This window comes from Nasonia vitripennis (genome assembly GCF_009193385.2).
Source record: "Nasonia vitripennis strain AsymCx chromosome 2 unlocalized genomic scaffold, Nvit_psr_1.1 chr2_random0004, whole genome shotgun sequence".
Classification (NCBI taxonomy): domain Eukaryota; kingdom Metazoa; phylum Arthropoda; class Insecta; order Hymenoptera; family Pteromalidae; genus Nasonia; species Nasonia vitripennis.
The window spans coordinates 716,750-731,530 of record NW_022279610.1 but is presented as its reverse complement, the minus strand read 5'-3'; the positions used below and the strand labels follow the sequence as shown (position 1 = coordinate 731,530).

Genomic DNA, 14,781 nt, shown 5'->3' with positions numbered 1-14,781 from the left:
CCATTTTCTTTTTGAAAAAAAAAAACACAAAATACTGTATTTCCACAGTGAATGATTGTTATAAAACTGAAATTGAATATACTATCCCTCAGCATGTATTGCATGGTATGCAAACAATTAAAAAAATATTCAAATAGTATAAGGTGTATTAGCTATAAAAAAGCAGCTTTCGCTCTCTGAAAATGTACTTGGCTATAACATACACCATGAAAAAACATGCATAGAGAGAGCGTACCAATGTTTACAATGAAAGAATAATGTACTTACGCAGTTCTGTCTTTGTCTGTCAGATCATCGAAAGCTTCATCTGTAGAAAAAGGGATGACAGCTTCAGCCATTGTCCCCGTTTGACTCGTGCTCGAGAAGTTACGTAACCTTTAAGCTACATATAGAAGAAAAAACAAAGAATAATTAAAAAATATGATTACCTGTTGACAAATGAAGTATGTTGAACATTTTATAAATTTTATAAAAAATTGTTTAATATACTTACGGAGTTCTGATTACAGCGATAAAAGCGGATGCGACTGGACGGCCACGAGGCTTGCTTTAAAGTAGGGAGAAGCCGTACACACACACGTCACAGAGGCACAGATTTTGAGCACTATTATTGTCCGATTCACGACACTTACTAAGCACAAAACGTTAACTTAGATTTCGATTGCCCTTTTCTATTCTATACAGACTACGTTTATTATAAATACACGCGTGTGGAGAGTAGAGACTGCAGGAGACATCCATCTGTCTTCGTTCGTTGCTGCGATGGTTATGGGTTATGTTTGTTACAGGCGGTGCAGCAATGGCGGACGGCTTAAGGAACAGGAATGGGACACAGAACGCGGAATTCTACCGGACATTGAAATTTTGTCTCGGTTATTCTGCGGCATTTCTAAACGTTTCATAACGACAATAGAAAACTGACCACACTAAAAAAATTAATTATACTTTATCAATTTAATACTTTATTATACTTTAACTATTTGTTTTTCAATTAACATGTCCAAATTTTCAAATCGACCACTACATCGAATACCTGAATCAGCGGATTTAAAAAATTTTAAATTCTAATAGCGGACCAATCACGTTGTCAGTTTTCGGCGGACCAATTACGGCTTTCATTTTTAGGCTTCACAACATCCGGTCATGACTTTTTTAAGAGATGAAAAGTTATAATTCTCAACAATTAAATTTTATCTAATTCCTAATAATTTTTTCTTGTTTAGTTTTGTCTATTTCTAGCTCTTTTAGTTATACTCACCGGTTCTTTACCTCCCTTGTAGCGTAATATACTATAAGTGTTATTTTCAATAATATAAACAAAAATTCAAAATATTTCTGCCAAGGTATGATTTTATTCTCATTTGCAATATTATAAATAGCATAAAAATTATTTTTAGATTGTGAAATAAAAAAAAATACAATTGGTGGTTTTACACAATATAAATGTAAGCATGTCGGATCAGAGGTCTTCAAAAACCGGTGAGTATATAAATCAAAATGAATTTTAAACTGTCACCAGCAAGATCCAGCGCGCATTTCGCAGGCTCAACTTTCTTTAGGATAGAAGGTATAAGTTGTAACTATATTCAGATCGGATATTTGTTTCCCAAACGATCAAATCACTTTATCAATGGCTTCAAAACACCCGGTCATCACTTTATTTAAGTGAGATACCTTATCCAAAGTCAATAAATATTTCCTGTGCGTAATTTTATTGGGTATGATTGCCTTTTTTTCTAGATATGCACTCTTATCTAATTTCAAAACCTCTGGATTCATAGTGTTAACTATTAAAATCTTAATAGAAACTGTATAAATATTAAATATTCTCAAAACCTTTACTACTACTACTTTTTATTCACACAATATGATATCAGATCCAATAACCTGAAAATAATATAAGAGTAAGAAAATGAACTATTTACAGTATTTAGCTCAGATCAAAGCCATGTAGTGAGCTATCAACAATATTGGATTATCATAAAAAAAATTATTACATGTATAAACTGTTGAAAATTTTTTTCGATTTAATACACTTTTAATTTCCACTTGGACGCCGATGTGAATGTTATGGTTCATCGCTGAAATGTTGAGTCATGGGTGCCCGAGTGGAAATAAAACGTCATTATTATCTGGACTATCAGAGCATATTATTTTAATTGTTAGAGTTAAATTATTAAAATATTCATGTAGTCAGTAGATTGACGTATGACAGTTCAATTTGGTTATTCTCAAAGCCTTATGTATCGTTATTATCCAGTCATTTGCTTTAAGCCTCATATAAATTAAATTTAAAACATTACTTCTTAGAGAATATTGGTTAGTTGTTTCTAAATTGGTTTACGTGTAAAATGTCTGCATTATCCAGTCCAGGCGATCTATATCTCAAAATAAATTATTACATTATTCATGTCGTCAGTAGATCGACGTAAGACAGTTCAATTTGGTTCTTCTCAAAACCTTATTTGTCATTATCATCCGGTCTGTAACCTACAAAAATATTACGCTGTCATCTTTAGATACAAATCATAATTATCGAAATCCGTTAAAGCGACACATGTCGTCATTATCCGGCCATTTGCTTTAAGCTTCCTATAGTTCGATTTTATAATATTCTGGTACTAAATTCGTTGACATATAATATGTGAACGTTATCCGGTCTAGGCTCTCAATTTCTCAAAGTAAACGACGACGTTATTATCTGGACTATCAAAGCATATGATTTTAATTATTAGAGTTAAATTATTACAATATTCATGGGGTTAGTGGGTTGACGTCATTGCGACGCAGTTACTTAACGACACTCGGTATTCTCAAAGCCTTATGTGCTTTATGATCTGGTCTATAAAAAACAATAATACTACGCCAGCGTTATTCGATAAAAATTATTATTATATGGAAATAGTGAGTTTCATACTGTTTTTCTTTTCAGTTGAGTGATAGCGGAATTTATTAAAGCGACGAATGTCGTCATTATCCGGTCATTTGCTTTAAGCCTCATATAAATCAAATTTGAAACATTACTTCTAAGAGAATAGTAGTTAGTTAGTACTAAATTCGTTTACGTGTAATATGTCAACATTATCCGGTCTAGGCTTTTAATTTCTCAAAGTAAGACGTTATTATCTAGACTATTAAAGCATATAATTTTAATTATTAGAGTTGAATTATTACAACATGTCGTTAGTGGATTTACCTATAACATTCCTTATAATGTCATTCGTGTGTCGTGTTTGTCGTCGTGATCCAGTTATTTAACGAAACTCGTGATTTTCAAAGCCTTATGTGCGTTATTATTTTTTCTATAATGAACAGGAATATTATGCCAGCGTCTGTCGATAAAAATCATCATTATACGGAAGTAATTAAGTCTTATACTGTTTTTCTTTTCAGTTGAGTAATAACGAAAATCGTTTAAACGATAAATGTCATTATCCGTTCGTTTGATGTTAGTCAGATAAATAGAATTTTGAATATTATTTCTCATAAAATATGGGCGAGTTGGTACTCAATTCGTTGACATGTAAGGTGTCTGCATTATTCCGTCTAGGCCATGAATTGCTAAAAGTAAAAGACGTCGTTATTATCTGGAATATCATTTTAATTATAGTTAACATACTACTGATCACAGTTCTCATAATGTCATTGTGATCCAGTCAGTTAACCATATTCGTTATTCTCAAAGCCTTTTGTGTCGTTATTATCCGGTCTATTATGAACGATAATATTGCGCCGACGAGCAGTGGGGCCAAATGGCTTAAATTGGTACAAATTGGTGATTAGCTATGCAAGAAAAATAATTTTTTCTTTTCAGTGAAAATGATCCTTGTGTAACCTACTTGAAGATATGATACCGCTTTTTTACCCTGGAGAGCAGCAAAAAAATGTATAGTACGCAAAGTTAAAGAATATTGCAATAATCATTCTAATCTTTTGAAGTCTGTAAATCATTTATACTTAGAGCACCTTCATACTCTCATAGAAAATATTTTTATTTAAAAATTATATTATTACTCACAGACTTATCATCACAGTTGCTATTATTCGAAAGTATCTTTTATGAAAAAAACAAAACTATATATATATGTATGTTCGCATTGAAGAGTATAGTTGAATACATTCGTACAAAAAACATAAAAATAGATCATTTTTTTCATTTTTTACTACGTTAAAAACTTTAACATATAGTAATTTAAAAATATTAAAAATATTAGGTTCACGAAAGAACACAATTTAGAACATATTAACAAAAGATAATGGTGACAAATAATTATTTTTCTCAATTTGTAGAGAATCGTTCAAACAATCATATGTATATGTCAAAAAGTCTGAAAACATAAAAAGAATCGATAAAAGCATCGAAAAACTATACGATAGTATATTTTAAATTACTTTTCTAAAGAATACACCACAAGCTCTAGGTCTAAATGATTTTCAAGAAGGTTAAAATGATTATTGCTATATTCTTTAACTTCGAGTACTTTAAAATTATTTTGCTGCCTTTGGAGGTAAAGAGGCGTTATAATGTCTTTAAGTAGGTTACACAGAGATCATTTTTAGTGAAAAACAACTCACTACTGACCTATAATAGTCATTTTATTTCCTGAAATGCTGAACTAAAGTAGCATTTTATTCCCTCATATTTTTTTTCCCGCAAAATGCGGGAATTAAATTCATTATTCCCGCAAAATGCGGAAAATTTTTGAAAATTTTGCAATAATGTTAAAAATTATAAAAAAAATAAAAATTTTTGAATATTTTGAATATTTAAATAAAATTGTATTAATTTATTCAATTTAGCTGTTGTAGGTCCCACTTTTCAAGCAATAAAGTGGCTACACAGTTCAGTCGCGAATAAAGCACTAAATGCAACACGAGAGTAAACTCTCGCCCGCGGGAATAATCAACGACTTTACTCCCTTGTTGCATAATGTACTATTCCTTGCATACCCGATCTAATCACGAATTCGTACCATTTTAAGGATTTTGGCAACACTGTGTGTCGTTACCGGTTCATTAACGCCATGGAATCTTAATACTGGAGGCGTGGGCACTACTTTTTTTTTAATTTAAGTAATCCTTATTCATGGTATGCTTTCCAGCGACAAGCAACATTTTTTTGAAATTTTTCTCTTTATGTGCTGGTGTGCTTGGACATATTCGGAATGAATCTTCTAAGATAGTTTATCGTTCCAAGTAGTTCTTGCTTCGTGATAAGTGACTTAAGTGCTTCAATAGCAGTTGTTTCTTTTCTTGATCAGTAGTAGGTAAGTAAGGCTGGTTCTGCCTCCCCCCACCACTCAACTTTTACATATGAATACAGCGTCCCCACTTTTTCAATTAACTCACCTGTACAGGTGAGAATGCGTGCTAGAAGCTTCTAGAATCTTCTAGAAGCCTCTAGATGTTTGGTGGTGGGGGAGGCAGAACCAGCCTTACTTAAGTGAAAAAAAAATTTTCTCGGAGGGATAGGGAAAATTCACGCGGTCCAAGGATGTGTATACTCCCGACAGCGTGATGCCTGGGGTATACTCCCAGCAGTCTGAGGTATACTCCTGGAAGCGTGCTGTTCAAGGTTAAGTGCTGACAGCGTGCTGTTCAATGTGAACTCCTGGCAGCGTGCTGTCTCCAGGGGGCCGTTCGAAGTCAGAGGGTCTACAGATTTTAGAAGCGTTTGATGCTTGCGTCAGTGAAACGTCAATCGATGATGACTCGCGCGGTGAGATAAAGCGATCAAGTTGCATCCACTGTTTTTTCGCGAGTATCTTTATACTTTAAACATCCTGTTATTGCTTTATTATTGACTGCTGTCACTTCAGTGTGTTCGAGATTTTTCTCTCGTTTAGCCAAATATTTTGCGCATAAACTCTGGTCTCAGAGATACTTAAATAGCCTCTTAGAGACCGCTCTATGCTTCCCATTCGCTCGCTCACGCTACCATTCCCGCAGACATCTATACATTCTACTGACGTGTAACAACGACAGATATTTTTCGCAATGAATTAGAAGCTAACGAATAACAGCAATTACAGCGTACTGTAACGTGATGCACTCATCAGCCGCTGACGTCACCACGCTCCCAAAACGTTGCGCGCTAGCCGTGCAAATTACTTTACGATTCGCATTGACGACATTCAGCGTACGAGACAGAGAGAGAGAGAGAGAGAGAGAGAGAGAGAGAGAGAGAGAGAGAGAGAGAGAGAGAGAGAGAGAGAGAGATTAGATTAAATAAGTTTTATTTCTGTACATTGTGTTGTACAATTCAAAATAACAATATAAAGTAAAACCATATAATTTGTATGTGTGTGTGTGTGTGTGTGTGAGAGATGATATATATAGAGTAAATGTGAAATGATATATATATATATATATATATATATATATATATATATATATATATATATATATATATAGAGTGGAGGAGTGTAAGTGTTTGTGAGATGATTATGAGTTTTCAAGTGCATAAAAATATTCTTTAGCTAATTGTTTGAAGTGTGACATGAATTTAGTGTTGCGAAGGCGTGATGGTAGCGAGTTCCAGAGGTATGAGGCGCTTATATGGAATGAACCTTTCAGCGTCTCCGTCTGAGAGAGAGAGAGAGAGAGAGAGAGAGAGAGAGAGAGAGAAAGAGGGAGGAAGAGAGAGAGAGCTCCCGATAATACGTAGTAGCTTCGTATTGTAGTGAAAGAGAGAGCTCTCAATAATACGCAACAGCTATACTGCATTAAGAAGATGCGTATATTCACTCTCGAAAGGAAAAAACAGGTGTAAGTTTTATATATGAAATTGGCTGTGAAGATATTTACGCATTCATGAAACGAGATATTCAGAATTTTGACACTTCAGATTATCTAGCTGAAAATATTTTTGGAATGCCTCGTGTCAATAAGAAAATTGTCGGTCTAATGAAAGACGAGTGCTGTGGACAAATTATGACTGAGTTCGTGGGACTACGCAGTAAAATGTATAGTGTACGCATAAACGGAAAAGATCGTATAAAGAAGATTAAAGGTGTAAAAAAATCAGTGTATTTGATAGAACAATTAATTTTGATGATTACGTTGAGTGCTTGAAAAATCATTCTACTCAGTATCGACAACAGTGTATTATACAATCAAAATCACATAGAGTGCATACTGTTAGACAAACATAATTAGCATTAAGTCCCTACGATGACAAGCTGTATTTAATGTCAGGAAGCATGGATACTCTTCCTTGGGGGCATTATCAAATATTAAATGAAAATTGATTGTTATGAATTTTTTTGTGTAAACAATACAGAATTTTTAGTATGAATAAAAAGTTTTTATTATAACTTTTACAAATCTGATTTATTTATCCAACTATTATGTGAATCATCAAATCCTAACCATTTTACATACAACTGATTTCCTCGCTTTTTCAATACTTTCTCTACAAGATAAACATCTGGATATTTGGCTTTGAGAAGTTCTTGCTCGTAAAAGCCACCAGCGATAGGTTGATCTTGGTAGTCCTTCAGCTTGTACGTCAGCACTGGATGCGTTGGCACAACTTGACTTATGGTGAAAATCTCTGTCGACCAGTTGGGTGTATAACCCTTTTCAAATACTTGCTTCATTTTACTCACTCGCACCTTATCTCCAACCTTGAATTTAGCTTTTTTCTGCTTTTTTGATGAGAAAATTGTTTAAGGATTTTAGCTTCATTCTCTCTGCTAACATCCTTAGGCTTTATCCCAATGGTGTGGTGCTTGCTGTTATTGTACTCTGCCAGTAAATCAGGTAAGATATTGAGCCATTTATACTTGCCTCGTAAATTAAATTGCATCCACATCTTGTTCTTGAGCGTGCGATTAAAGCACTCGCAGATGGAAGCTTTAAGATTGCTGTATGTCGAGTAGAGATTTATGCCATACTGTTTCATGAGGCTTTGAAACGAGCAGTTGTAAAATTCTTTACCTCGATCGGTATGCAAGTTCTTTGGCACACGACCCTGTTGCAGAATAGACTTCATTGCTGCTGCAACTTCTTTGCGAGTTTTCTGCTTTAAAGGTACGGCCCAAGCATACTTTGAGAAGACATCGATAACCGTCAGCATGTATTTGTAGCCTTTATTCTCTTGTGTATAAGGCTGCATATCCACCAGATCAGCTTGCCAGGTATCGTCCAAGCCACGCATTATAAACCGTCGACGCTGATAATTACATCGAGCTGGTTTATGCAGTTCCTCTACTAGTCTCGCCTTTTGATGTGTCATTATTATTCTGAGAATTTTTAAGCAGAATCTCATATAATTCACTAATAGCTAAATCTATTTTTCTCAGTTTTTCAGCATTCTCATCCTTTGCGATTTGCACAGCTAATTCTACAGCATCAATCGATTGTCTCAGATCACTTGTGATCTCGTAAACGCTGCGTATTTCCGAATTAATTGATCGCTGAAGGACTGCTAAATTTACTGCATCGTTTGGCTCTAGGGGCTCTGCTACGTTACACAATCTTCTGCTTCCAATGTCGAAGTGTCCGTCGGCAGTTAGTTTGTAGCCAACACCAGGTGAACCACGACGACCTTTGGAGCGATTTGACTGACGTCCAAACATATCGACGCTCATGTTGATACTGGATTCAACATGCTCGTGACTACGGTTAATATATAATTTTAGCTTCTCGCAACTCTTCGACGATGGAATGGATTTCATTCAGATGGCTATTATTGCCAGCTAATCGTTCAGCCATGAGCAAGCATAGACGATCAATTAGTTCGTTGGGATCATCCCAGTATATGTAGTCCATGAGAGAGCCTTTTCTTGCCATTTTATATCTTGGTAGAAGCCCACCACCAGTCTTGCTTTTAAAAAGTGGAGCAATGATGTTATTATATTTATTACTGTTCTGTTGACGCATAGGCTGGTTGTGACTGTAATATTTTCTGTGTGCGTTTGTAGCTTCGAGAATCTTTTTATAATTTTGCAAATCATCTGGTTTAATCAACGCCTCATCTGGATATAATCTAAAAAGCAGCTCTTGTAGTCCTTCAGTTTTTGGATATTTCCTATTCAAAACGCTCACATTATTTCTGGTGATTTCTATGGGTGAATTACCAATCTTGAGTATTTGACCCTCTTGGCGAATTCCAAACACCTGATCGAGATATCGTTGACGATTTTGCATTAACGCTGACAGATACTTGTTGTTTATTTCAGTGTCTTTCTCGTCCTTCTCTTGACGATTTTGTTTCAACGATAGCTTTATTTTACTATCTTTCTCAACTTCCTCATTCTCACTATCCTCTTGAGCACTTTCAAAATTGAGTATGGTATCATCACCCTCCTCCTCATCATCATCGAAACTTTTTTCTTTTTTTAGCTCTTGTTCAATATCTGGCTTAACCTCTTCCTTCACTCTCACCAGTTTCTCTAGCGGATCTACTATGGACTTAAAAGTCTCCCCCAGAGCTTTTTCCATACTGGCTTTACCTTGCTTCAATAATCTATGTTTGCGTCTAATTGCTTCTCTAGCTTTATCAATTTGCTGAAGAACTGCCTTTTCACATCGAAAGTCTGCCATGTTGACTCTTTGATGAATCGCAGTCTACTGCATGTACTCACACCTGCTGTACGTTATATATTTGTGGCGAAGCAATCAAAACCTTTTCTATATCGCCCATCATTGATGGGTCGCTCCTTGTCGATAAAAAGAAATCCATGCTGACCATCTTTCCAGCATGCTGAGCATAAAGCTTTGAAGTTTGTGTATGTCATATCAGGATTCAGATGATCATCGTATATCTGTTTGAGATTTACGTCATCTTGACGAAAAACTACTAGCACATTCACATTATCGCGCACCAAATGCTTCGGCACGTGAGCGTATGATTGACAGAGATAGAAATAGTCTACGTTTTTGTGTCTTCCCATGCAAAAGAAGGCTCTGATGTTGTCCTGTCTCTCACAGGCGACGTCATCGAATACCATGATTGAATCAGAGAGTACCTCGTCAGGTGACACAACAGTATCATGTTCACTGCAGGGGAAGTACTGTATACCAGACAGAGGTCGCAAAAGCTGATCGAGAAATTTGTACTTGGGCTGTTTCAGCGACTTTGAATAGATGTACACGTTCTCAAACTTGAGTCCATTGGGATGCGTTATGAGAGCGAGCAGTGTATTGGTTTTACCACAATCCACAAAATACTGTTCGAATATTGTCAGGCAGTAATTCCCCGTGACGTTTTCACATTTTCTGCTGCTCCGTTAGAGTATCGAAATTCGACACCGGCAGCTTGATTTTTTGTTGCTGGAAATCCATGTTAACGCTTCATCAGCTGGAGAGCAACTATCGCTGTTAGCTATAAAAAGCGCGTTTATAATGCATTGGGATCAGTCAAGAGTTGTCCTCTCATGCATCATGATCATGCATAAGCAGCAACGACGTAAAGGTCGTGGTTTATTGAATACACTCATCAACAAGCTTCCAGTAGACCTGCATATTCCGGGATATCAGTACTGCGGTCCCGGCACTAAACTAGCGAAACGACTAGCACGTGGAGATCCTGGAATCAATAATCTTGATAGAGCTTGCAAAGAGCACGATATTGCCTACTCACAGAATCGAGAAAACGTCGAAGCAAGAAACGCTGCAGATAAGATTTTGGCCGCAAAAGCCTGGGAGCGAGTCCGGGCGGTAGACGCGGGAGTTGGCGAAAAAGCAGCTGCTCTCGCCATAGCAGGCACCATGAAGGCAAAATCCAAGTTTGGAATGGGTCTGAAACGAATTAAAAAGAAGAAGCCATCTATTTCGCTGGCTAAAGTGATCAAAGCTGCTTCTACTTCTGCTGTTCCAAGCAATAACTCTCACGCAGTCATTCGCAGCGCTCTTAAGGCTGCTCGTCAAGCTACAAACAAGGCTGGAGGCAAGAAAAATGTACGTATTCCACGTGTGCTGCCAGTCCCATCCAAAATCGGAGGGTTCCTACCATTTCTCATTCCGATATTTGCCGGTTTGAGTGCAACAGGTTCATTAGGAGGTGGCGCTGCTGGTATTGCTAAAGCAGTGAACGATGCTAGCGCCGCTAAACGACAGCTTGACGAAAGCCAAAGACATAACAAAACAATAGAAGCTATTGCGCTCGGCGGCCGAGGTCTCTATCTGAAAACTTACAAAGAGGGCTACGGTATGTATCTGAAACGTGGACAAGGCTTGAGGAAAATAAAAAAAAAATTTCGAATTGCCGCAACGCGCATTAACTGACGCCGATCTTCTAAAATATGCACGCATCTTGAAAATTCCATATTTTCGGGGCGTTTACATGCGAAATGCACTACCAGCGAGTGAACCACACTATCGCGAATCAGCAATCGTGAATCTTGACGATAAAAGCGGACCAGGCACGCATTTGGTCGCCTGTCGAAAACGAGGCAACGATGTAGTATATTTCGACAGTTTTGGAGATTTTCAGCCACCTCAGGATCTCATGGAATATTGGAATGTGAGCAGAGAAGTATAATCTGGAGCATTATCAAGATTACAATAGCTACAACTGTGGGCATCTTTGCCTGAAATTTTTTCTGAATAATATATAAGTGTTGGTTCTGCTTCGGCTTCAGTCAGTTTAGTTCGAGTAGTCATGGAAGATTCACTAACACTGAGCCTGTCTGGAACTTCAGCTGTATTGGAAGCTCAATATTTTCCACCGCTTGAACTTTCAACTAACAAAAATTACGTTCGGACTTGTTGAGTTGTTGACATTCAATTCAATACCAAACATCGATACAGGCAATAACAAGTTTTACGTGGGAGGAGAAGTGATAATTTTACCTAGAGGCAGCTACGAGATTGAAGACATTGAGAAGAGTCTGAATGAGGCGCTTACACCAAAAGGCATAACCCTCAAACTCAAGCCGAATAACAACACCCTTCGTTGCATGATCAAGTGTAATCGATCGATTGATTTCCAGCCAGAAGATTCTATCGGCAAATTGTTGGGTTTCACGAGTCGCGTATTGTCACCAAATACTGATTACGAATCCCACTTGGCAGTAACCATTCTCAAAGTTAACGCTTTACGCGTCGAGTGTAATATTACATCTGGGGCATACATAAATGAGCATAAGGTACACACCATACATGAATTCTTTCCAGCTGTCTCACCAGGCTACAAGATTATCGAAGTACCATCGCCAATTATTTACCTACCAGTCACTGTCAAGATTATAAATAACTTGCAGCTCCTGCAAGTTATTTATAGTCTCCAGATGCCTAACTTGCCTCCAGATCAAGACGGTCATTTAGTTAATTTTCGTGGCGAAGTCATAACAATTAGATTACACATCAAATCAGTCTAAGCATTATGGGTATTGTGTACAATACTAAAGTGGGTAAAGGCTATAATAGTAACGTGTCATGCCGTCGAGCGATCAGTCGTCGACGAGTGCTCAAAGCGCTAACACGTCAAAACATACAGTTTCTAAGAAGTCTAGGTTTAAGAGTTGTCCTTGGAAAAAAATAAGTTGCGTAATATTTTGCTGCTTTCAGCGAAATGGAAGAGGTGCTAAGCATACAGTCACCTGTCGTATTTGACGAATCTGTTGCGCATTACGAGATTCATGCGCATCAGCCCTATACTTTATCGAATTTCAACAACAGCGATGAAATTCGCATTGGTATACAAAATCAAGATCTATGTGTGCTGCCTTCGCGCAGTTCACTACATATCTGTGGAAAATTGCAAAAGCCAGATGGCACTGCTATCGAGGGCACGCGATTTGTAAACAACGCCATATGTCATCTATTTGAGGAAATTCGTTACGAGCTCAACGCCATAGAGATTGATCGATGCAAAAATGTGGGCTTGACAAGTCTCATGAAAGGATTCGTATCATTCAGCCCTATTCAGAGCTCAGTGATTGAAAATGCAGGCTGGCTCGACATTAAAGAGACTCAACGGCTTGACGATAATGGCTACTTTGACAAATATTTACGAGGATTACCAAGTTGAAATCACTAAAATTGAATGGCTAATGCCATATGTTCTGCTCTCGGATAAACATAAAATTAAATTGCTCAATCATCTGGAAAAGGATAGACCTGTCACCATGAGTTTTCGTAGCTGGGAACTATACGAGTATCCATTGTTGCCCAGTACATCGAAACACGTGTGGACTATCAAGACTGCCAATCAGCTGGAGAAGCCTCGCTTCGTTATTCTTGGCTTCCAGACAAATCGTAAAGGACGAACAACAGCCAATGCTAGTCGCTTTGATCATTGTAATATAAGCAACGTTACACTTTTTCTCAACTCTCAACACTATCCCTATGGAAATCTCAATCTCAATATTACTAATAATCAGTATGCTCTACTCTACGATATGTATGCCAACTTTCAAAATGCTTACTACAACAAAGAGGTAGAACCAATGCCGAAAAAGGTCGACTATCTGTCGTATGCCCCTCTCGTTGTCATTGACTGCTCAAAACAAAATGAGTCACTGAAACAAGCATCAGTTGATGCACGTCTCGAATTTGAGGCTAGGGCAAATATTCCAGTTGGCACCTCTGCATACTGTCTCATCCTACACGATCGTATAGTCGAATACAACTCTATGAGTGGAGATGTAAAAAAAAATGTTTAAAGGGTGGTGGGAGAAGATGGTATAAATTGAGAAGCAGCTTGTGGTAGGCAGTCAGTCAAAATGGAGTACGTGCTCGATGTGCAAGGATTCAGAAAGCCTGTAAACGAATTTGTCATCAAGGAACTTGCCATAGTTCCACTCAACGCTCAACTCAAGGCGTTGGTGTTTTTTTTTCAAGCCACCTACACCGTGGCGCAGACTCACAGCCAAGTACAAGTCTGAAAATCTCTGGCTGGAACGCAATTATCACGGATTATCATGGAGTTCGGGAGATCTGGCCTACGAGGAGCTGGAAAATGTCTTGAAAACTGTTCTATATGACGCGAGTGTTGTGTATGTAAAAGGAGCCGAGAAGATGCAATGGCTCGAGAAGTTCAATTTCCACGTAGTTGATATGAGTGAAATGGGCTTTCCCTCGTTAAAGAGGCTAAAATATGATATTTTGGAGCCACTGTGCCCACACCATAAGTTAGCGTTCAAGGCAAACTGCGCACACAGAAATGTATTGTTGCTGAAAAAGTTTTATCACGACAATACGCCATCTTTTGAGAGATCTCTTTTGAGAGAATTTTATCGCACAGAGCCCCTGTCATTTATGACTCCTAGAGATATTTCGTACTTGCCACGAGAATTTCTGATAACATTTGCTGCCAATAGCATCGAGCAAGTTTGGGATAAGATTTAACACTTAAAGCTGGACACGGAGATTTTAGAGTGTTTACGCTGCCGAGAGCACAATTCCATTGTGAATGGAACCCCACCATTAAGAAGAGATTGCGTGCAGTGTAAACTGAATGCTCAAAATAAATAACAGCATGAAGAAGCGAGTGCTTTTTCAAGAAAAGCCAACAGTTCATTTAATGTGTACATGGACATATGCACATAAAAATGTACGATGTGGAGAGTGGGAGCAAGTAGCCCGAGATTGAGAGCGTTTCAAATTAAGGATCGAAAGAACGGGCAAAATTATTGTACCAGTACTTGAGAAAGAGTAAATGAGTTGAGAAAAGACCAGACTTGAGAAAAGTAAATGAGTTGTGTATAAAGTAATGTTGAATAAATGTATTAATTTGAATTGTGACTATTGCATTTTAATCCTTTATTCCTAATCCTTATGCATACTGTTAAATACCGTTCTAAAATCTGTAGACCCTCCTGACAGCACGCT

General features: G+C 37.4%; 2 protein-coding genes and 1 pseudogene across 2 annotated transcripts in view; 2 read left to right on the top strand and 1 right to left on the bottom strand.

The window, feature by feature from the left end:
- LOC107981889 overlaps nucleotides 1-14,781 on the top strand; it is a 1,212,633-nt gene that overhangs the window by 548,314 nt on the left and 649,538 nt on the right. The gene's annotated exons all lie outside the window — the stretch shown is intronic.
- On the bottom strand, nucleotides 7,320-8,594 carry LOC116416284 (annotated as a pseudogene).
- LOC103317175 lies at nucleotides 12,894-13,613 on the top strand. Its single transcript, XM_031924002.1, has one exon. The coding sequence runs from the start codon at nucleotides 12,894-12,896 to the stop codon at nucleotides 13,611-13,613; it is 720 nt and encodes a 239-aa protein (XP_031779862.1).

Excerpts from the sequence above, each read along its gene's own strand:
- LOC103317175 (XM_031924002.1), top strand. The coding sequence starts at position 12,894 with ATGCAGGCTGGCTCGACATTAAAGAGACTCAACGGCTTGACGATAATG.